The sequence below is a fragment of the Harpia harpyja genome, chromosome 1 (genome assembly GCF_026419915.1).
Source record: "Harpia harpyja isolate bHarHar1 chromosome 1, bHarHar1 primary haplotype, whole genome shotgun sequence".
Lineage (NCBI taxonomy): Eukaryota > Metazoa > Chordata > Aves > Accipitriformes > Accipitridae > Harpia > Harpia harpyja.
In genome coordinates, this window is record NC_068940.1 from 57,675,634 (window position 1) to 57,698,668 (window position 23,035).

Here is a 23,035-nt window from a genome sequence, read left to right on the forward strand (position 1 = left end):
TTTACCCTTAGCACTCATCAGGCAGCCAATCGATTTAATGTAATCCAAAACAAATCTCAAGGTGTTCTGGTATCTGTAGCCAAGTAATGACTTGAAAAACACTCGAGAAATAAACTATTCCCTCCACCTGGAAAGCAGAGTGCACACCCTGCACCACTCTGGCCTGGGAGACACAGGGCTGGTGGGACAGAGGTAGGGCACTGCTAGCTGAAGAGCTCATCAGGAGGCAGGGTGGATGGTGTGTTGGTCACACATGGCTACCTACAGGTGAGAAACCCCTGCCAGCTGATAGGAAGGGAAGTAAATGGGGCTTTTCTGTCTCACCAGTGATGGTGGAAGAAGAACTAGCAGCTAGAACCTGCTCAGAAACATGGCCGGGTCCATGGCCCTGAAAACACCTGAGGTCAGGAAGGTTTGCTTCATGAGGAGCTGGCCGACTCCCTGTTGAGAGCTACAGAGTCTCAGGAATACCACCTTCATAGCCCTTCAGAGACAAATTTCATGACAGCGTACCTGGAGGCACAAGCTGCACACAAGGATCACAGGGTCCTTACAAGTCTATAAAGACCTCTGCTCATTCCCTCCCTGCATGATCCCCAAGGAGGAAAGAGAGCAGAGCACATCCAGTCATCCATAACCTTTCCTTTGAGACAGTGAAACCGCTGGCTGAAAGCCAACTGCCCAGCCACAGAAAAGGGCAGGTTCCCTCCCCATCCCACAGCGCAGCCTGGGTTTGTTGCACAAGCCTTGGACGCACAAAGGACTGGCCACACCAGAGCTACAGGCAAGGGGTACCGGGAGTCCCTGGTAGTGCCTTTTCTCTCAAAGCGGCATAGTTGGAGATTTCACTGTGGCAGAAAGGGACTGACCCCGTTCTTGCTCCCATTTCTGCCAGAGTCACAACAGCAGAGACCTCAAGGGTTTCCTTACCCACCTGAGCATGTTCCTCCCGATCACTGCCTCCTCACAGGTACATCAGGCATGTTCTGGGGACACACAACTGAAGAAAGGACTTCAAGGGGGTATCGTTTATGTTGCTGGCTCGGCTTAAGCATCTCCATTTTGCCCAAGCCCTGTTCAAGGCATTTAAACCCCCATATCAAACACCTCTGCAAGAACCAGGAGACTGATCCCCACAACACATTAAATCGCCATCAAATGTAGATGGTGAGATCTCAAAGGCAGGTGGGGAGTCAGCCCTGTACCCTGGTCTGGTGCCCCCGGGAAGGGGCAGGGGAGTGCCCCACACATCCCCAGGGATCCCAGCCACCAGCACCAACCTTATTTTGCAGTCAAACACCACCCTGCCTCACCAGTGAGGCACCAAAATCTGTTGTGTTAGAGAGAGGACACAGTAGCAGCACCCAGAGGATCCAGCACAGGAATCCCAACAGATAAAGAATCAACACACCATGGGGAAGTTGACATTAGCACAGCTGCAGCAGCTGGCAACTCCTAGGGCATCACTACTGCTCAGTAAAATCCTGTTGGAAGATGATGGTTTCCTTCACCTGTGGGACTGCAACCCCAACCTGTCATCACTGCCCGCTGGTGAGAAGTAATCCTGTCCTTTCCAATGGTGCGCCTGTAGCCTGTGTTTCACATCTGGCTTGCTAAAGCGTTGTCGAGTACAAATCTCGGTGGCATTAGCCCTGCCTTCTTTCCTCCTCTGCACACAAGAGGTCACACTCTTAACTCTACTTGGTAATATACAAAACTTTAACCATACAGCTCAGGAAAGAACAACGAAGAGGGCTAGAGGTACAGCAACATCCAATCTTACTTTAATAAAATGCATTTCAAAAGAAAGCCTGCACAAGTTTTATGAGCAGTAGAAGCCCCTGAGACTGTAAAAAGACCTACTTCTGCTCCATCCATCCTCCAACCCACCAACCCAGCCTTGCAAAATGTGCAATGTACACTCCCTTCTTTTCTCCCTTCTTTTTCCCCACTTCTTTTCCTTAAACTAAGAGGGAAAAAAAGGGAAAAAATAAAAGAAAACCTAAAAACTTCCAAAAGCAAGGCAACGAGAGGAAAGGCATGTAAACAGTCTGCAAGTAATTCATATGGATGCCCACACAGGTGCTATGTTTGTTTTCAAGAGAAGACCAAGCAAGTTTGCTAGCAGAGGAGTGTATGTGTTGTAAGAGGTAGTGTCATCCATCAACACTAGCAAATAAACCAGCCAGACTTCAGGAAAACTTCACCAGAAGTTGAATTTCAATGTACAGCATAAGAATTCACTATAAAAGGCTTCTATTCAATGTGTCCAAGAAAATGACAGCTGTCACAGGCACATTTCATAATATAAAAGGACTTAACATCTATCTACTAACACGAGGTCTGTTGTCATTTCTATTGACAGAAAAAGAAAGGTTGGATCTGCTTTTAAAAAATTTTTGTCATGTATACACAACCATATTCAGTGACATATGCAGCTTTACACTTCAAGTGCACACTAATTTAGAAAATATATACAGTTGTGGTGTGCAGATGGACCTAGTAATCATACACAAAACATACTTTTTTGTTATCTTAAGTGTCCACCACACACACAGAATTACTTTGCTTTGTCCCTTATTATGACACACAGTAAGGGAAAGCCTTAGTTACAATTTCACCCAAGTCAGATCTGCAGGAATGAGCTCCTCAAAAGCTAGCTGTGCTCCAGATGACTACTAACTGCACCAGCAGCTTTTAGAACCAGTGACCCTTAGTGGTTTTTCTGTTAAGAGACTCATGTTCATAATAAAAGGGATGGTCTTTTCTGACAGTTCTGCAAATCCAGCTTGCTGCCTAGGAACAAGTTCTCACAAGCCACTGGCATGCATTAACTGCACCATAAAGCTTTGGCTCCCTGTGCACCACAGGTCTTCAGATTACTCCAAACCACCTCGGTGACCTCTGTGTCCTGGCTGAAGTGACACAGGAGCAGTCGGTGTATTGGCAGTGAGTAAGCATTCACCTGGTACCCAAAGGACCATATCGGACTCCTAACCCTCAGCTACGCTGTTTCTGCAGGTCCTTCAGCAGTAGAAGGCAATAGCATCTTCTTTTTGTCACTTGCTAGTGACACAGCTCTGAATATGCACAAAGGGAGAAGGTCCCATTAATATGTAGTCATGTCTCAGAGTAGCTTCACATTTTTGCTAGACACAGATGGGTGTGAGTGCCCTCAGAGGTAAAGGGGCTCTGTGTTTATTTGAAGGTGTTGACGGTGGTCGCTCAGAGAGTCAGACACAAACATGAGATGGTGAATTGGGAATCCTGGGGCTGCTCACAGCAAAACACATGAAGAGCTAAGAGTCACTGAAAGCCAAACCACCTGTGCATCAGGTCAAGGAACTGCTCTTAAACACCGGTCCCAAAAAGTTATTTGCCTGACCTAGACAGGAGAGCAGTTTTACAGATCTGTCACCTGGAGATGACAGCTCTACTTGGTACTCTTTGTGGCAGCAGTAAGACCATAATGAAAGCTACTATTTCTCAGGGACAAAACTCCCATCAATGTCAAGGGGAGCAAGCCTGGAAACATGCTCCCATTCCTTCTTACTGTAATTATTTTCCAATTTAGGGAAGAAAACTTACCTACATATTTCAGTGTTTCTAACCGTTCTGTCAAGAGGCACAAGCACAAGTAGCTCTGAAGTTATAACACCTCCCTTTCACTAACAACATTTAGGTCATCGGCTGTTTCATACAATCTTACTGCTGGCAGAACAAGGGGGGCCACATGCCGATCACACAGGCAGAGCCCAGGTGCTGGCCAAGAAATACTCAAATCCTGGTCCTTCAGCTTTTAGATGCATCATTTAAAGTAATGACTCCCTCTTTTCTAGGGCGCTTGGCAAAGCCCCTGCCACGACTCGACCAACGCTGGTGGTCCAGTCACAGAGACTTCTATCACAGCATCTTTCTGTTGTGCATCAGAACCAAATTGTACCAGAAAATCGTAAAAGACAAAGATGGTGGTCTCCATTTCTGGTAAAAGCATTGCCCTGCCTCTTCTACTTCTACCCTCTTTCTCTGTCGTTTCCCGTAGATGAGGGCATTTCTGCTATGGGGTCTTAGGAGAGTGCACATCACTCTGGGGTTGCATAAAGAATCGCTATCAGTAGCCTGCCACAACGCAATTAAACCCATGATTGAAACGAACAGTAAATAAAGAGAAAGACATACAGGTTTTAAATATAGGTTTCCATTAAAAGCATTACAAAGACAACTTCTCTCATTATGAAGACAAAGAAAAAAATCCACTTCTACTAAAAAAAAAAAAAAAAGAAAAGAATTTTAAAAATTACCCCTTTGCAAGTAACTTTAATGAGGAAAGGTGCAGGGAAGGGAAGGAGAGAGGACTTGGAGAACTAGCAAGTGTTCAAAAGGGCGGATGCCCTCCATCTCGGTCATTTTGCAATGGCACCTTCTCACACAGTCAGGTCAGAAAGCCAGAGTCCTCATGTGGAGGATTTCACCACCTGCTCGTAAGGGGGAGGTGGTGTGTTGCAGTAGGAGGGTGGGGGTGGGTACACTGGGTTTCCTTGCGGGGAATTGGGCTGGACGTGGAAAGCCATAGCCATGGGATTCATCACAGGTCCACCTGGATCTGTGTAATACGGCACTCCAGATTGTTGTGACCCTGAAAGAAAGAAAAGGACAGAAAAGATATCAACAACGGAAGCGGCATCAGGTCATGCTCTTCCAGGGCCTGTGCTCTGCACACTCAGACAAGTTTTCTCAAAGTGTTCATCAGAGCAAAGACAAGGAGCCACCTTTCTCCCATCCCAGAGAAAACGCAGGCTTGCAGGACTACATTCACTTCTTGAGATTTCACCAAAAAGTTTCAACTTTGCATGCAATGGAAATCATTTAGTGAAACAAAGGGCACCACTGCCCCAAGCGACTACCATTTGAAAGGGAAAACAGCAAGCCCTGCTCAGTTCCCTGGACAGAAAAGCTGCTGTGCCTGCAGAGGGGAGTGGCATGGGATCCCAGATGGACAAAGGGGTTTCCACTGCAGCCCTGACTCAGGTGTCAAGCCTTACGAAAGGACTTCACATTATTTTGTGGTGTACTGGATCTGCCTGTAAGCCAGAGTGCATCTCAAATAGATAATTTCCCTTCTAGGCATAATACAGCTAAGGAGTAAACATGTATGAAGCAAAAACCCAAGTTGAAGCCAATTATGGCTGGCTAACACAATGGGACAAGATTGCTTTGCACAGATTAAATTTAGGAAATTATGTTGGAGCCTTCAGGGACAAAGAAAGGAAATGTATGATCAAATGCAAAATTCCTTAGCTGTGACACATGAGGACTAACAGAGACTGCTGCCATGAGGAATAACAAAGGTGGCCTGTAACCCTCCTCAGATACACAGCGGGTGGTGGAAGACAACTTAATGCAGTTCCAGCAATTAAAGTCACAGACTGTCTTTATCTCAAGATGTAAATTAGTTTTCTTTTCTTCCTCTCTGTCTATTTAAATAAAGCTGGACTAAAAAAAAAAAAAAATCATGGCTAAGCAACAGGTTTTCTTGTTTTGGTGCTAGTCTGTTTTTCCTCTAATGACACAGTCGTCACAGTGTTTTTCCCCTCAATCATTCCTTCCGTGACTTAGTGACACTAGGACTCAGTATTGCCACAGAAGGAATACAGGCTTCTTGAAAGCTTTAAGCATCCTTTAGTACTTCAAGCATTCAGGAAGCAGCTACATACTGAACCCAAAAACATGTCCTTACAATATTAAATCAGATGGGCCGAGCCAAAAGGCATGGGGATGCAAACGGTCCCAGAGCCTGGGGTGTCTGCCTAGGGAGCTTTGTTTGAACACTCGGGAGCAAAAAGGATGGAAAGCAGATGGGGAACACAGCTATTTCCTTCTCAACACAATAATGTTTAACACACCACCACAGTAATTTTTCCTTTTGCCTGTCTGAGCAAAGAGGGCTGCTCCGCAGCCTCTCTTCCTTTGCCGTGGCGACAAGAAGCTCTTGTTCTGCTTCCATCTATAGCATCAGCACACGGCTGCAGGAGAGCCAGGTTGGGAACAGGAGCTGAGTCCCACCTCTCCAACGTTTGGGCTAATACCTTCTTCTGCAGCCTTTTTCTTAAGCATTTTTGTTTTAAAGTTAAATCCTGCCCAGCTCTGCATTTCTGCAGTTTCCATCTGCATGGGGACATGGGAGAGGTTGAGGTAGCTCACTGCAGCTTGCTCTTTAGGAAAATAACTGTTTTCATTAAAACTTCTGTGTACTATCATTGAATTGGGGGGGGGAAGTGTGGACACCAATCTTTTGAGATATTTTTTCAGTTCATTGAACCCAGCAGAAAACATCATCTGAATGTCAACCTCCTTGTTGGATCAGCTCAGTAAGTATTTGTTAAGTGTCTGCAAAGGGACCCGACCTTTTCTAGCACCTGAACTGCCAGTTTGGGGCTATGTAGGCCAGGGCTGAAGTGAAAGATACCACCAGGCCTGCAAACTGCTGCTTGTAGGTGAGGTGTTCAATCCGTTTTCCCAGTCAGGCCCACAGAAAAAGCACTCCCACTTCCAGGCTGCTGCTGGGATGGCAGAATATGCTGCTGTTATCTCTGCAGGGAAGGAGGGAGATGGGCAAGGAGCCGCGTTTCAAGGGATCCACCTCAACAGTGAACTGGCTACTGCTACCAAATCTGGAAGAAGAGCTAGCGTAAAATGAGAACTTGGTTGACTACTAATTCCCATTGCTTTTGCTGTTGAGTATTCCTAGAGTAGTATAAAAAGTAAAAAAAAAATTAAAAAATTGGTGGGGTTAGCTCAGAGCCCAAAGCTTTTAAGTAACAGTAATAACAGCCTGGAAGCAGGTGGTATAAGCAGGTCATCAAGGGGCTTGTGCTTATTTTGTATTTACCCACAACTTGTGTTCCATGAAGTGTCATGAAAAAATAAAACCGTGCTCTAAAATTAAATCTGGTATTTACCAATCCAGCCAAAGACGCTCACTGTTCACATAATCTTGAGGTTATTTTTCAGGCTTAAAAATATTAGTTTAGTTAGTTTGGCTCCCCTCCAACCATCCACTGTTGAAAAATAAATACTCTCAGTGGAAATGCTTGTTCAGTCAAGCAGAAAAACAGATGCAGAATAGAAGCCCTAAAAAAACCCTCTTAGGATTTAAAGAAAAAGAGGATGAATAAAGTGTCAGTTTGTGTCTGTAACATCTTTTTATCCATTTAGACCTGTGAGAGATGGGGGAGCAGGGAAACATGTCTGAGTACATGCTTAAGGATGCAAGGAAGAGCATTTCCAAAGTCTGCACAAGGTACGTGGGTGTGCAATAGCCGGCATGACAGCAGGGAGAGCCCAAATGCTGCATCTCTGCACAATGCTCGTAGTCACAGCTAGCGAGAAGGGGTTTAGGACACTTTTCTGAGGAGGCTGTCTTGATGCAGCCACAGTATTACACAGAGATGTAATGGTTCGGAAGACAATTTTTGATAGAGAGGTTTGAGGCACCAAATTTTCAGAGATCCTCCTTCTCATTACAAATATTCTGTTGTATTTCCACTTCCAAGCCAGTATGAAACAAAAACAAATAGCCAATTTCAAAAAAAGTTGTCAGAAAAGATAATTATCCTCCGGCTTCAGCTCTCTCTTATACAACATGCAATAAAATGACAGCCTGGGAGGAAAAGTGTCAGTGTACCAAGCATGCCTGCATGTGTGTGTACTTTCACTGGCACAAATGACCACTGGCTTATGCAATCTGGACAGTGGTTAAAAATGTCTCAGTTTGGCCTTGCTGAGGCAGAGAGAAAGCAAGCACCAGAGCGTGCACTCAGATAAAATCTCAGCACTGTAGAAGGTCTTCCAACTAGAGACAGCTAGATTCAAAATGGTCCCATAAGGCACAAACATCTTCTGCTTACAGGTGAGTCTTATTTTGCAGGATTCTCCCAACTGGGACTATCTAACAGCCAGAGAGGAAGAAATAACAAACTTAGAAAGCAGTATTGCCACAGGAGTCATCACTAGGTAGATCCTCCTGATGCTCAGAGCCATTACCAACCAGAGAGACAGCAAGCAGACTAACAAGGGGAGAAGGACCACTTTGCTGCAGAAAAACTGTAGCACAGAGCATGGAAGGCAAATCAAAAAGAGAAGACTTGCAAGATAGCCAGATCATGGAAGAAAAATGTTAGGCTTTCCTTCACTTCTGCCAGATGTTACCAACTGTATTTAAAACTCTTCCTTCATGTCACTGTTCATTTTGGATACCTATCATTTTGTCTACGCTGCAAAGTGAGAACTTGCTAGCCTCCTTCCATGCATGGACACACAGCTGTAAAGGTATAAGGAACCACAACAGAAGGGAACTGAAAGTCCTGTCATCCTGGGTTTCAAAACCACTTCTGTACACTGCAGCTGAATTATGCTGTTTGAAAGGCACAAGATTTCACTCATCACAGGAGGTGGCTGCATGGTTTAGTGCAGTGCAATCCCTTGTCCAAATCCCACAGTTTCCAAAAACCAAATAAACAAAACCCCCAAACCCACCCTTTTTAAATGCCTTGGCAAACATCAGAAATGAGTGAAACTTGTTTAATGAGCAGTCTCTAACCTGATGCAGTGTTGACTGGTTGTCTGGTGTAAGACACGTTAAAAGTAGGTTCTTCTACTAGTGGAGGAGGGTACATTCGCCTTCGGATAAAGAAACCAGCTCCGCAACAGAACAAAACTCCCATCATCAAAAGGAACCTAGGCAAAGAGAAGAGGGAAGACAAAACCCACCCGCATTCAGGCAGCTCTCAAACGCAGCCTGTTTGTTGAGAGAAACAAGAGTATCATCTAGCAATCATCAGCCTACGACTTTTTACTGGTGTTTCTTAAATAGGTTGTCTCTTGAGAGCAGGTCTATGTCATTTGAGATAGCACTCATGGGGCACTTACGAATATATTATGGACATCTTTAGCCATTAGTACTATTGTCCGATGTTTTCTGGCATGTAAAACACAAATCTGAAACTAAAACGCCCTTGAACTTTTGGAAAGTTCAGGTTCATACCTGGCCTTTGCCTCCAGGATGCTGAACTGAAATTCCAGGTCGGTACAGTTTCAAACTGCGCATCTTGGACACAAGCCTCACGCTTACAGCATCGAGGCTGGCCAGGAGGTTTGTGGGGGACAAAGAGGAATACTATTCTGCAGTTGCCCTTAAAAGAAGATTCTTAGATGTTCTTAAATTACTCAGCACTGTAATTTTGTCTCTCATGGGAAATATGGTAGCTGGCATTTAAGCTCAAGCCAGAAGACTGAAGCATTCAGCACTGAAGATGACAACATTTGCTTTGTGCTCCCTAGACAGGATATACATTCTCAAGGAAAAGGACATCATTTTGCTTCAGTTGTTCTCCTCTCTGCTCCTTTTCTGACCTGACTAAACTGTCCTCATCATTCCCTTGTCTTGGTGCTGTGGAAACAGGCACGTGCAGCAAGGGCATGTCAGAAGATTTTTTTTTCTTCAGACAGTGGCTTTCACTGTGTTTCCTTGATTAGTTATCAGACATGCTAGTGACTAATGCAAGCTCCCATAAACTCAAATGGTTCTTTTGCCTGTAGCCACCTCATTTCAGGGCCCTTTACTGGAAGACAATGACAACTGTGCTCTTTCTTCTGGAAGGGAGGGAAGTTGGCCAGAGGCAAGCCTACACACCATGCTTATCTCCTCTGGAGCATTCCCAGGTGCCCGAGAGGGAGAATGTGACACTGCATGGCAGTGAGAGGTATTTCATGCACAGGGTCAAGTTCTGTTCTTGTTTCTACGGTGGAAATGAGAGCAGAAGGAGGTCCTGTTTCCCTGAGCCAATATTAATACATTCCCTTTTGGCAGTGTTCCTGCAAAGGATTTGTTCTGAACAGAAAAACAGAGATTTACAACGTCACCCCAGGGACTGAGCTGCAGAGCTCTTCAGTTATATCAGTAAGGATTGTACACTGAAATCCCACAGTCAGCTTCGGGAAATCTCTGTATTATAGTACATATCAGGCTTCTGGTTTTCACTGTTTATTTGTTTCAATTTTGAAGCCTTTTTTTTAAGCAGTCTTCAAATTCTACATAAAAATGTCTGAAGTCATTTTTCAGGAGAGCTTTTACTTTCTCTCTACTGTAATGAGAAAGTTTTATTCAGGTGCTTTCTTAAATTCTTCTCCAAAATGAATTTACCTTATTTTTTCATTATGCACATAACAGTGATTAGTTTAAGCTTTATCCAGATTACTGAGCTGCTGGTTTCACAAGCTCAAATCTTTCTGCCTGCTTTTCCCTTGCTGTCGTGTCCAGTGAAATCCTCATAGTCATAAACGTACTTCTCTTCCTTTTTAATTGAAGCCTCAATTCAGCTGGCAAGAATATCTTAAACCCTGCCTAAATGCACAATCCTCCTTACACAATCCTCTTTTAAAACTGAGTGCCCAACAAAAACGGACAAACGCTGCTGTTTGGTAGTAGCTGGGACAGGCATAAGGAATGCAGCAATTTTGGATAAAAGTGGGACTGCTGCCTGTACAGACCAGCAGGATGCAGAAGCAGGAAAGGTCAACCTGACACGAGTAACCTCCTTTTTCAGTGTTTTCTCACTACATTGGGAGAATTTTATAAGCAAAACCCCAAAGTCCTTGCATTTACATGTACACATATACATTACTGCACACTTGTACCTACTTTACTTTAAAATACTCGGGCTGGCAATACCCTGATTTAAGTCCTACAAACAAGACAAGAACAGGACAAACAAAATTCCCAAATGCCCTGACCTACCAAAAATACCATAGTCGCTGGATAGAGAGCGCTCTTACACAGCATCTTGAACCACAGCAATCCTCATAGGAGCGACATCTGCAGAGAAATAAAGAGAAAAAGCCGTTAGGGGAGTGGTTGTCACTCAGATTAAAACGGGATCCCCAACCCTGACGCCGTTCACACTCCTGCCCGAGGCATTACTTTTGACACTTCCAGGCGGCTTTGCCTCCCAGACTCATGGCAGTGTTCAAGGTCAGGCTGGACGGGGCTTTGAGCAATCTGGTCTGGTGAAAGATGTCCCTGCCCATGGCAGGGGAGTTGAACTAGATGATCTTTAAAGGTCCCTTCCAACCCAAACCATTCTGTGGGTCTATGAACAAGAACAGACTACCCTTGGCCGGATAAAGTTGTCAATCACGTGTACACATCCGTGGCATGGCTCTATCACTTTTCAGGAACTTTTTGCATGTTATTGAGACTACCTTCCTATATACTTCTTTTAAAGCCACCTCAAAAAGACTGAATGCAGTGTTTAATTCTATATAAAAGGACACATTATAAAAGAAAAGCAGTATTACTGTGTTTTCTTTCACAGTAAATGAACACTGCAGACCTCAAACATGAGCCATTTGGGGTTTTATTCACTGCAACAGACAAGAATTGCAAGGTCAAAACTGCCAGATCACTCATTCTTTGCAAATGAGCAGCTTCCAAACAGAGAAACCACTGAGTGGAGAGAAAACTTCAAGCGTACTCTTATTTGCAAATTTAATGGCGTTTCTTGCTTCTCAGAAGTTGCACTGGACTGCAACTGCCAACAACTCCCATTATTTAAGTAGGCTTTCCTCTAAAAAAACCCACATTTCAAATTGATATTTCATATGGAATAGAACCATTTTAAAGGTATTATAGCACCAATCACTGTAAGCACAAGGTACCACTTCACTAAAAAAGTCAGCACATACATTAACTGCAACCTCTGAACAATTTTTACAGTAACTGCTATTTCTCAGACCAATGAAACATATTTAATATGAAAAAGGACAGAAGTAACACAGAAACCATGGTATGTGACAGACTCGGATGAAAACATTCAGATTAGCATATCCACATACCAAAAGAAAAGAGGAGATTACCACAACTGGATCAATCTTTTTAAGGGTGTTCACATTTGTATGCTCAAGGCACATATTTAATTAAGCATCTGGTTTTGGAAAATTTGCCCAACTGCACGACTGTGCTCCCATATTTGTATGCAAAGCTAAAAAAAAAATCAATTGGATAATTGTACAGACAATTACACATTTACACGCTCAGTTAACAAGCCTTCGCTCACAAAATACATCAAGTCACACAGGCTTCAGCCTCTAATTGGGGCCAGAGTAGGATGCTCTATGGATACATAATCAGTTGTTTTGCAAGTGAAAAGAGTTACACGCTCTTCTGATGACAGGTAGGCAAGATTTATTTAAACAAGCCGGAGGATCTGACATGATCAGCCCAGCAAGGTCCATTAATATACTCAGGCACCTGGTTTGAGACTCAGGCAGAGTAAGGCGCTCATGCCAAAAGAAAAAACACCCACTTTGCTGTCCCTGAACCTCAAGGCGACACACCTCCAACCTTTCTTCTTTAAAGCTTGCCAGGACCCTAACAACTGCTCGTCCTCAAAGCTACCAGACCTCACAAAACTACTAACAAGACTTAGCAAGTCAGCATTAACTTCAGTCCCATCAGGACCAAGAAATTAAGTATTCCTCCATGCTCCCCAAGTGGATCAACCCAACAGGAGCTTTCAAGACATATGTCAAATACATGGGCAGGATCAGGCCCCTTAGGAAATGGGGTGGCAGCTGCTGCCTTCTGTTAAACCAGTGGTCATGGCACCCCTTTTGCTCTTCAACACGCTTTTGGTTGGATGCCCTCATCCACATGGATGGGCACTTGCTCTTTTTGCTGATGTGGCACAGCAAGGACTTGGCTGGGCCAGAAAAGCAGAGAGGAAATGGAGCCCATAAATCTAGAAGCCCTTCTTGGGGCAATTAAGGCGAGAAAAAAAAAAAAAAAAAAAAGAAGGATTTTAGGGATGTGAGCAGTCTTTATTTCTGCCTCCACACACTGGCTCTGTCAGCCCAGACACCTACACCTGACCACAAGCAGGATGGGGAGCGGATGCGCCAGGCCAGCCTCTGGCCCCAAAGTCATTTCCAAGATCAAGCCCCAAGAGCTTAACTTGTATTAAAAGTTAAATTAAAACAGAGAGCCCAGGGAGGCTGCACGTACGCCTCCCCTATGCCCAACCCCTGCCTCACTTATTTTGCATCTGTTTTCTCCAGAGCCAGAAGAGATGAGAAAAAGCTATTTTAAAATATATAATTATGGTCGTTCAAACACCAAAATTAAAACAGCATCTGTATGAGGAGTATGGTATCTGAATTTACTTTTTATTTTTAATCTCTAAATTGTCTAGGCTACATTGTCTAGGCACCATTTTTAAAGTCTCAGTGGCTTAGCTGTTCTTCCTGCAAAAGAGGGCTAAAGTAGCAGCTGGAAGACAGAACGGCTCAACTGCGGATTGTTTATGATGCTCCTGAGACCACTGAATGGCAAACAAACAGGCCATCAAAGAGAAGTTTCATCTCCTACACAGATGACTGCACTTTCAAATGGCTAAAAATGATAATGCAAAGGATGGAGGAGTCTCTCATTACGGCTGTGTTTAGAGAAGCTCCATTTTCTAATAGCCAGTAAGCTTTCTGAGGCAACTCATCCAAAGCTAAGCACTGCATTTGCTGGTTGGATGTACGAAGCTAAACCAGTATCACGACTTGGAGGAAAATCCCTTTGAGATCTGACACTAGTAACCCTTTCACTTTTTACCCATAGAACCAAACAGCTGCTTTATTTTGCATGCCTGCGAGTATGGACACATGTACCCATATGTAGGAGCCTGGAATCAAGGATGATGCCATGATAACAACCTGCTGTTTGCATTCCCCACCACTTGATAGCAGTGCCAAAAAAGACTGGAAGAACAAACGGCCCATTTGCTGACACTGCTGTCAGGGTACTGCAGAAGCTCTGCTGATCTCTTGTTCTTGATTCAATGTGCTACGAAAAAACAACACAACTTCTGACAACATCGATCCCAATTACAAGAAAACTAACTTACTTACAAAAGCCATATTTATTAGCAGACAAAAGACGACAATAAAATCAGCTTATTAATGGAGTAACATACAAGCTTAAGTATAATCAGTCTTTGATGTACTATCTCTTACTGCCTGACAGCAAATCCCAGCAGAATTAAGACCCCGGTTCATAAAAAAACAATTAAGCACACACACACATATTTATTGAATTAGTATGCATATTCTTTAAATTACATTCGTGCTTTGACTCTCCTTTATGGAGGACTGATTGTGCCCAATGCCAGTTGAAGAAGAATGAGCCTTACTGTCAATCTAAACTGGACCAAGCCCATCTCCTACAGAAGACTTTTCTAATGCCAGTTTTCCCTTTTTCACACATCAAGATGATCCCGAGAACCGCATTTCCCTAGGGCAATGCTTGTTTCATTGATCACAATTTAACCTATTACATCAGATAAGACATGATCCATTAGTTGCTTTGCTAATCTGCAACTTCACCAAGCATACGGTCTCTCTTTTGAAAACTGTCTGCAATGTGATTTATGATTTAGAATGTACATCTTTTCATTCATAATTCAGGAGAGTGAAATGAATGCATCTGCATGTCCAACGACTTGCACTGCTAGCACACCAAGGAACTGATGTGTCAGAGATCAAAGTCACACTGCATGTCAGATCACAGTGACAAGCTTTTCGTATGGGTTTGCACTTAAATCATGACACTGAACTTCTTTCCTTAATGGACAAGCAAAGCACAAAGTTTTACAGAAGGGTATACGGTATGACCAAAACCCCACAAACAAAACCTGTACTTGCACGTGTTCTGCACATAACAACTGCTCAATGAAATGGTCCAGAAGCTCTTTTCCATTTATACCTGCATCTACACAGCTGATCAAGTCCCTTCTTAGCAGAGCTGCCGCAGCAAAGAGCATTATCTAAAAATAATTCCCCGATTGGCACTTGCTGAAAAGTGGAGAAATTAAAGAGGTAAAGCAAGGATTGCAGTCTTCAGCAGACTGTATGGCCATAGTGGTCTGACAATGTTCCCTGTCCTCACTCAACATGGGTATTCCCCATCAACGCCATCCCTTTGAAATGCAGGCTGTAGCATTCTTCGGTTTCCTCTCTAGACTGTTTGCATCGTATGTGCCAAAACTTTATTTAACATTTAAGATGTTTTATTAGCAACATCCTTTGGAAGAGTGAAGCAAAACAAATTGTTAATCCACAAGTAGTGGCAGAAACCCTACTGTAGACACAGAGACAGAGGATGGGAGGGTGAAAGAAAACCACAAAACTCCCACAACAACCAAGCAAACTGGGATTCATTGGAATACAAGAAACACTGGCAGATTTTGAAGTGTGTGTGTGGGGCAACCAAAGGGAGACAGAAGTTAAGTAAAGGAGGATATAGCGATAGACCAAAACTAAGAACAGAAAAGAAAGATTTTTGGGGAAATGGCTAATAGCATCGGATGAAGCTAAGGAAGTCCCAGCTGCGGTCCTAATACTGGCATGGGCAAAAGACCAGAAGGAGAACCACAAGTGCTCACAAGAACTGGAAGGGATGGACTGCTGAGACTGGGTCACCTCCAGGCAGACTCAGTGCTGAGCCCTCAAAGCCAGAAGGCTCAGGTCTGCTACCATTGAACAGATGAAGGCAGACAGCTGAAATATGTGTATGTATTTACTTGTTCTAGGACAAAAAAGTTAAAAAAAAAATTAATCTGCTTGGAACTCAGCTGCCAGGATACAGTGATGCTGAACAGAGAAAAATCAAATGAGCCATGTAACAAAAAGAAAAACAAAGCACGCAACCACCACAAAGTGACTAGCAGAAACAATTCTGATGAAGGTCAGTCTTGGCTGTGCTATCAATGAGTAATGCCACTGAGCTCAACAGGACTACACTGCCACAAGACTCAGAATTACACCTGAAGGATGATGAATGAGGAAGAGGATCAATAGAAGGCGTACCATGGAACTGAAAGAGAGGGGAGTATTTTTCTACCAAGTTTATTTCACCATTTATTAATTCATTTCAGACCATTCTGTATGTGCATTTCCATCTTTCAATAAAAAGCGGTTTTCAAAGCAAAGCCATTGCCTGTACTGCTACATAAGGAAAGACCCAGGTTATTGACCGCATACGTGGTGAAGACCACCAGACATGTGCAGGAGCTTAATGCTACAAGCAGGGTGGAGAGGCTATCCCAAGGAACCCATTTTGCTGCAGCAGCCCACTGAACATGGAAATCGAAACAGAGTCCCACTCAGCACTCAGGAGTCCCACCTAAGTAACTATTTCTGAATCCCAAAGTGGTTTAATCTCTCTCCAGAAAGACACTGCAACACAAAGGCCACATCTCTCCACTAGCATTCACCTAAATACTTGAGGAGCAGTAACACAGGCAAGGTCTTTGGCTGGTGGAGCAGAGTGACAGGCAACATCTGCTTTCCAGCCTTGGTCTTAGAGCTGGTTGTGTCTCCTTGGCATGTCTGCGTACATTGTCTAATTTTCAGCAGGGACACAACTCCACCACAGTTACCTGCAGTCACAGGTTCTCAGCACCCAAAAGCATTTCTCTTCTTTTCTTATACATAGCAAAGACGATCTCTCAGTGCATGCAAGAACAATGCCTTGTAAAACGTAGGTCTGATTTTGGCAAATATGTAACTATATATATAACAAGCATAACTGCTTCATAGATGAACGCAGCCATCACCTCAGTGGAACATCTGTACTTGAGAGTAAAACACTGCCGCTGGTACCCAGGAGAGCACTAGAGATACAGTTACCCAGGTACTTGATAAATCACCCAGCCCTTAACTACATGAGAAAACGTAAGGCAAAAAGGAGGAAAGGGGCTGTCAGGTCATTTTTTCTACACAGTAGAAACAACAGAGACAGAAACAATATTTGCTCAGATTAGATTCCTGTCTGCTTTGACACAACTTAATTCTCCTATGAATCAAGATACTTGGCTCCTGTCCTTCACATGGACATGAAAAACAAGTGCAGGCAACAACTGAAAAAGGGATTATTTCTCAATTATTCTTTAGGGGAAGAGCCTATAAACACCATCTCTGTGCAAGAACTCAGCAGAATATGGTAAATACTCCCCCACTTCTGGTGGGATGAGAAGTATTTGCTCAGCTGCTCCTGTCAAACTGACCCTTCTACAAGCCTTCTGCTACCCAACTGCTTGCCGTAACACCAGCCCTCTCTTCTCAGACCCCAAGTGGAAAGCCACACTACAGAGGGACTCTCCTGGTCGTCTGTAAAGGCAGCAAGTCTCACCACATGGCTTTCTGGCCAGCACACATCCATCTAGAAGTTTTCTCTGCTCCTCCTGTGGCAGAACCTAGCAAGAATTGCTGTGGTTTGGGCTTCGTCCAGTGGCAGTATACAGTACCTTAAATAGCCATTTTTCAACATAGGCTGCAGGCCTTTCTTTCACAGAACAAAGCAGAGAAACAGCACAGCTTAAGGCTCTGGCAAAAGTAAGCCATAGATAATCTGTATGACGAATTTTAATTTTCTGGAGGTGGAATCGTAAATTTCTCATACCAACAGGAACGAGAGCTTCTAGTTAATCATCAGGCCCCTTATTAAAGGGACAATTAGTTCTTCATATCTCAAGCTGCTCCCAGTGGGCAAGCAGTCCTACTGCATCTAATTGCTGCTTTGGGAGATTATAAGCAGTCTGCTGGCAGGGGGCGATGGGTCTCCATGAATTTTCTATCTGCCTGAATTTAACATACTAATGCATAGTAAATCTTTATTTTCCTTCACCAAGCCACCGCATGATCAAACGCAGAGAAGGACACAGGTACTAATGGCCAACAGTTAAGTGCCACCAAGTCTTTAAAAATTTTAACTCAGGGTCTCCCTATCCAGAAAGGGTTAGAAGCTTCAAGATGACTTTGGGGTCAAGTGCTCCTTGATGCTGCGCACAAGAGCTCAAACTAGGCACAAGCCTTCCTGTCCCACTAACAGGAAGCCAGAAGAAATTGATTCTCAGCCTCGCGTTAGGGTTCTTGCCTGGGACATGGGAGAGTTAATGCTGTGATGAGTATTTCAAGTCAAACAGCCTCAACAGGAAAAACTGAGGCTCACTCATGATAAGACACAACTATGGTTATTGCAACCTCTGGAAATGAGAGGGTGGTGGGACTGGGTTCCCTGTTCCACCTCAGCCAGACGAGAGTCTGGTTTCAGAGGAGTACTCCACTAGAAGACAGAGACTGCCCTCTTTTCCTCAACTTTCTCAGAGTAAGCTGCCTACGCCTGGTCAGCCTCCAACTCCAAAATCATTCAGAGCTTCAAATCTCAAATTCAGTCAGTCACCTGCTTGATCGTCTGTGAAGGCAGAGTTACTAAATCCCTCTCCCTTCCTCAGGACTCCCTCATAGCAAGCTGAGTGGGTTGTTAATTTGATAGCCTAATTCTCCTCAGCTTGTGCATCAGACAACCGCTCCATCAAAGCAAACTCAAATACATGGCAGGGCATCTAGTTGCTGGGTGATTACAGCAGTTGGGACTACAACCTCAACAGATCCACCAACATCAAGGGAATCTAGTCCCGTATTTGAAGCAAGGAATACACCACCTTAAGGGCACAGACTGTTGAAGCTAGTTGTGATGTTTTGTACCCTTATTGTTTAAGGCCACACAGGACTGAGCAATGGTGGTGGGTTTTTGTTGCCTTTATATGCAGATGGTCTGATAATTACTGCCGTCTTCGTTCATGATACAAACTGTGCGCTTACGTTCTTGCATTGAACTACATATGCAAACAGGCCCTTCCTGTGGCTGCTTGCTGCTAAATTGGTGGCCCTGGCCTGAATCCAGGTCTCCGTTTCTGTACAGTGCCAGCTATTCAAGGCGCCTGGAAGCGTGCTGCCTCCCCTCTCCCTCCTCCATGCTGGCTTCAAATCAAATGGAAGAATAAATCAACAGCTAGATTACTGCCCTAAGCACACACCTGCTGACACTTCATGCAGCTGTAATTGCAATGGGAAAGCTAAGTGTATCATCAGGAAAGCCAACTTAATTAAAAGCAGTAAACATAACAGGATGTGGAGCACAGAAAGTAGCTCCCATCATGCAATATGCCCTGTGTCTAGACTGGGGGGGTTTCCTAGCCTCTTGTACACAGGTTGATGGAAGAAGTGCTCTCTAAGCTATCTGAATAACAGCAAGAGAAAACCATGTTTTTATTGTTTTCAACTGGAACATTTTGCAGGTTCTTGATAATGCACAAAATTATTATTATAGACTGACCACCAAGCACATAAGGGCTTACATTCAAAACCCAGATGAATACAACTGTGTGATAAATACAACAAAATTTAATCTGCAAAGGAAGAGAAGTGTGTTGAAATGCACAAGAAATTTATTTCAAAAACCATGAAAAACCACAAACAGAATACAATCAGCATTCTCCTCCACAATAAGAAAAAGAATTGACTGTTCCCACGTAGGGCAGGAACATGTTTTAAACATGAATAGTATTAGCAAACATAACTTTTTTAGGTTTATATTAATGTTCTTATACTAATTCTAAATGAAAAATTAAACAGATTTAATCAACATAAATGTGCACACATGCAGCTGTCTGCTGTATGCAGTAAACTACTTTCTACAGCAGAAACATATTAGCCTAAAAATACAACACTTCCATCCACACATGCTTTTAACATTAATTCAGGTCCTGCTTTGGATAAGCATTAGAAGAGGTTACAAGATGGCACTCCCCTATGTTTATTCTGTTCTTCATATATTTACCAGGAGCAATGGTTAACATTTTCTTCCAGAGAAAGTTTCTGTGTTTCTTTCTGGAGGTCTTTTACCTAGTAGCACACCAGTGAACAGTCAAAAGATACTTAGTCAAGGAACCCATGGCTGAGCTCCAATGCATAGGGTCAGTATTCAGGAGATGGAAGCCAGAACAGGCTACCAAGGAGTTTAGAAATCACATACATGAGTAGGTGTGATGTTAGGAAAGCCAAACCTCACCTACAACTGATAGTTACAAGGGACATGAAGTGCAGCAAGAAGACCTTCTACCACTACACTTGCAGTGAATGGTGTCTGTGGACAAGCCAGAGAGCAGCTGATGTCGTTTACCTCAACTTCAGCAAGGCTTTCCACGCTGTCTCCCACAATATTCTTGTACCCAAGTTCAGACATTACAGTCTGGACAGGTGGACAGCTAGATGGGTAAAAAAAACCCTGGTTGGATGGTGGGGCTCAGAGGGCAATGGTCAACGGGTCACACTCTCCCTAGAGAGTATGAAATAATCGCTGGTAGTACCACAGAGGTCTGGACCTGTCCTGTTGACAAGCATGTTGCTCAAATTGGTGATAGAGTACTCTCACCAAGTTTGGAGATGGCACCAAACTGGGCATCAGTCAATGAGCTCAAGGGCAGGGCTGCCACTCAAAGATCTAGACTGGTTGGACAAATGGCCTGACAGGAACCTCATGAAATTGAACAAAACCAAATGCAAAGTCTTGCCTGCGGGAAGGATGAACATCTTGCTGGCTGTGGAGCAGCTGTGCTGAAGAGGCCCTAGGGGTCATGGTAGACAGCAAGCTGAACATGAGCCAGCAGTGTGCCATGACAGCAATAAAGGCCACCAGCATCCTGGTCTGTGTCAACAGAAGCCTAGCCACTGGATCAAGGGAAGTAACTTTCACCATTCACTGAACACTTGTTGGACCACATCTAAAATACCACATTTAGTTTTGGCGTCCCCAGTAAAAAGAATGAAATTGATAAACTGGAGTGAGCTCAGCAAAGGGCCACCAAGATAGTCAGGGGCTGGGGCACTTGCGCTGTGAGGAGAAGTTGAGGGACTTGGGCTTGTTCAGCCTTAGGGAAGAGATGGCTTCAGATGGAGCCAAGAGCAGCCTGCCAGTACCCAGGAGGAGGTTACTAAGAAGATGGAGCCAGGGTCTTCCCAGTGGTGCAGGGTGGGAGGACAACATATGATGGATGTAAACCAAAACAAAAAGATGTTCTGACTTGTATGTGAAAAAAACTTATCCACCATGAGGACAGCCAGCCAGCAGAGCACATTGCCCAGAGAGGTTGTGCCTTCCTGTGCTCTTCCTTGGGGTTTTCCCAGGACCTAACTGGTTAAAGCCCTGAGCAACCTGGTCTGACCTCATGGCTGACCCTGCCCTGAGCAGGAGGTTGGACTGGAAGTCTCCTGAGAACCCTTCCCACCTGAGTTATTCTCTGATTCTCTGATCAGTTACTCTCTTTTCCTCACTACTTCTCTTAGAGTATCACATTATTAAAAAATTCAATACACAATAATCCAACAGGATGAGTTGAAATAATGTTAACTCAATATTGGATAGCATCATAACTCTTTTCTCCCTCTAAATCAGCCACCCCCGTCCCTGTGGGTGACTACTTCACTGACCCAGTGACATCAGCCACAGTATTTCTATTGCTGTGGACACATACTTACCACTCATACTCAAAAACATTTGTGCTGCTTTATAAACATGCCATGGAGCCTGGAAAGGAGAGGATTAGAAACATGCAGGTTCTAGCATCTGGAATTTATCACCTCATTAAAAGCTCAGATGTGATGGTAGCTAACAACAGGAGGAAAAATAAACAGAAAAGACCTATGGGATTGGTCAGTCATACCAGGGAAAATACTTCACACTGCAGCGACGGGGACATTCACATTCATTCTAATCAAACTACTCCTCATCAGCAAAATGTAAGGCAGCCTTCCCTCTACTATTCATTCCCAATTCAGAAGTAGAAAAAACAACTGGAGTATCTTAAGTGCTGCTGGCATCTGCATACAGAGGAGATGGTTTCGCAATCTAATGCATTCACTATGTCATTATTCACATTATTGCCAAGTAAGAGGAGTATCTTGACTGTCTCTTCTGCCAACCATCAGTACTTCAGCTACATCTAGAATAAGACTGAGTTGGCTTATTTAAGTGAGAGTAGGATGAGGATCCTCGTAGAGGATCAGAGTCAAGTCTGTTAAGACAGCTTTAATTCTGAATTGCTTTCTGTGCATCCACACAAAGAGACATATCTAATTCTTTAAGCACAGTCAGGGATAACTTGGCTCCCTGCTTTTCCAAAGGATAAGACTTAGACTCCAGTGACTAATTCCTTTCTCTGCTTTGTATTTGTTTACTTATTTTTCCACATAAATAAATGTTTTGCTGAAGCAGGAGAAAAGCATCTAACTGACAATATCTTGTGACTCAGGCAGCTAGGACATGGAGAAATGGTTGGTTTGGTTAGGAAGTAAGTTAAGAGCAGTCTTGGAAATTCTCTGTATCAACAGTAGCAGACCAATGTATGTCTCTCAAATTCCTGGCAACCTTTCCATGATGGCTTCTGGTCTGAAATAAGCTTATTCACACAGCAGAAGTAGAAAAGTTTGGAAAATGATCAATTCCTCAGTCTAGCCTCAAGAAATGGAATTATGTTTGGAAGAAACACGCTTGAATTAAACTAAAGCTTACTGCTGATCTATGAAGGCTAGAACAATTACGTCCACTGGAAAAATAATTTTAAAAGGTACTAATACCATTAACTATTTGGACAAAGAGATGTATCGTTAGTTCTGTAACAGACACCTCCAACTTTTGCCCTAGCTGTTAATACAGAATGCATAACCAACAAGTTTTAAGAAAGCTTTGAGCAACAGCTCCAACAGCTTTTTCTTTTTTAAATAATGACACTGGAAGACAGATTGAATCAGAAACTAAAAAAAACTTAAGTTCCAAAAGAAGAACAGTCATATCACTGCAAGTTTTACCCCCCCATCTAGCTGTATTTCCAGTACACTTATTTTGGCACACTGATTTCTTATCCCACGTTCCTCTTGCTTAGCAGACGCAGTCTTATCTCTGTCTTTGGATGGCTGAAGTAGAGCCTTTACAGGAAAGATTAACTCAGCTATCTTGCCTTTAAACTTCTGATAAAAGCAAACAACCATTTTATGTGACAGTCCACCTTGGATTTCTATTACTCTGGGCAATTTAAACAGAAGCAGGCACCTTCTAGGAGGACGTGCCTACCCAGAAGAGATAAGGCATATGGAC

General features: G+C 43.6%; 1 protein-coding gene across 1 annotated transcript in view; it reads right to left on the reverse strand.

Moving 5' to 3' along the window:
• Positions 1 to 2,191: 2,191 nt before the first annotated feature.
• Positions 2,192 to 23,035, reverse strand: part of VOPP1 (VOPP1 WW domain binding protein) — a 69,517-nt gene continuing 48,673 nt past the window's right edge. The window contains exons 3-5 of the mRNA XM_052795530.1: positions 10,796 to 10,873; positions 8,600 to 8,736; positions 2,192 to 4,636 (exon numbers count right to left, since the gene is read on the reverse strand). Of these exons, the coding sequence (XP_052651490.1) occupies positions 4,455 to 4,636; positions 8,600 to 8,736; positions 10,796 to 10,873 (397 nt within the window). The 3' untranslated portion in view covers positions 2,192 to 4,454. The remainder of the gene's footprint in view (positions 4,637 to 8,599; positions 8,737 to 10,795; positions 10,874 to 23,035) is intronic.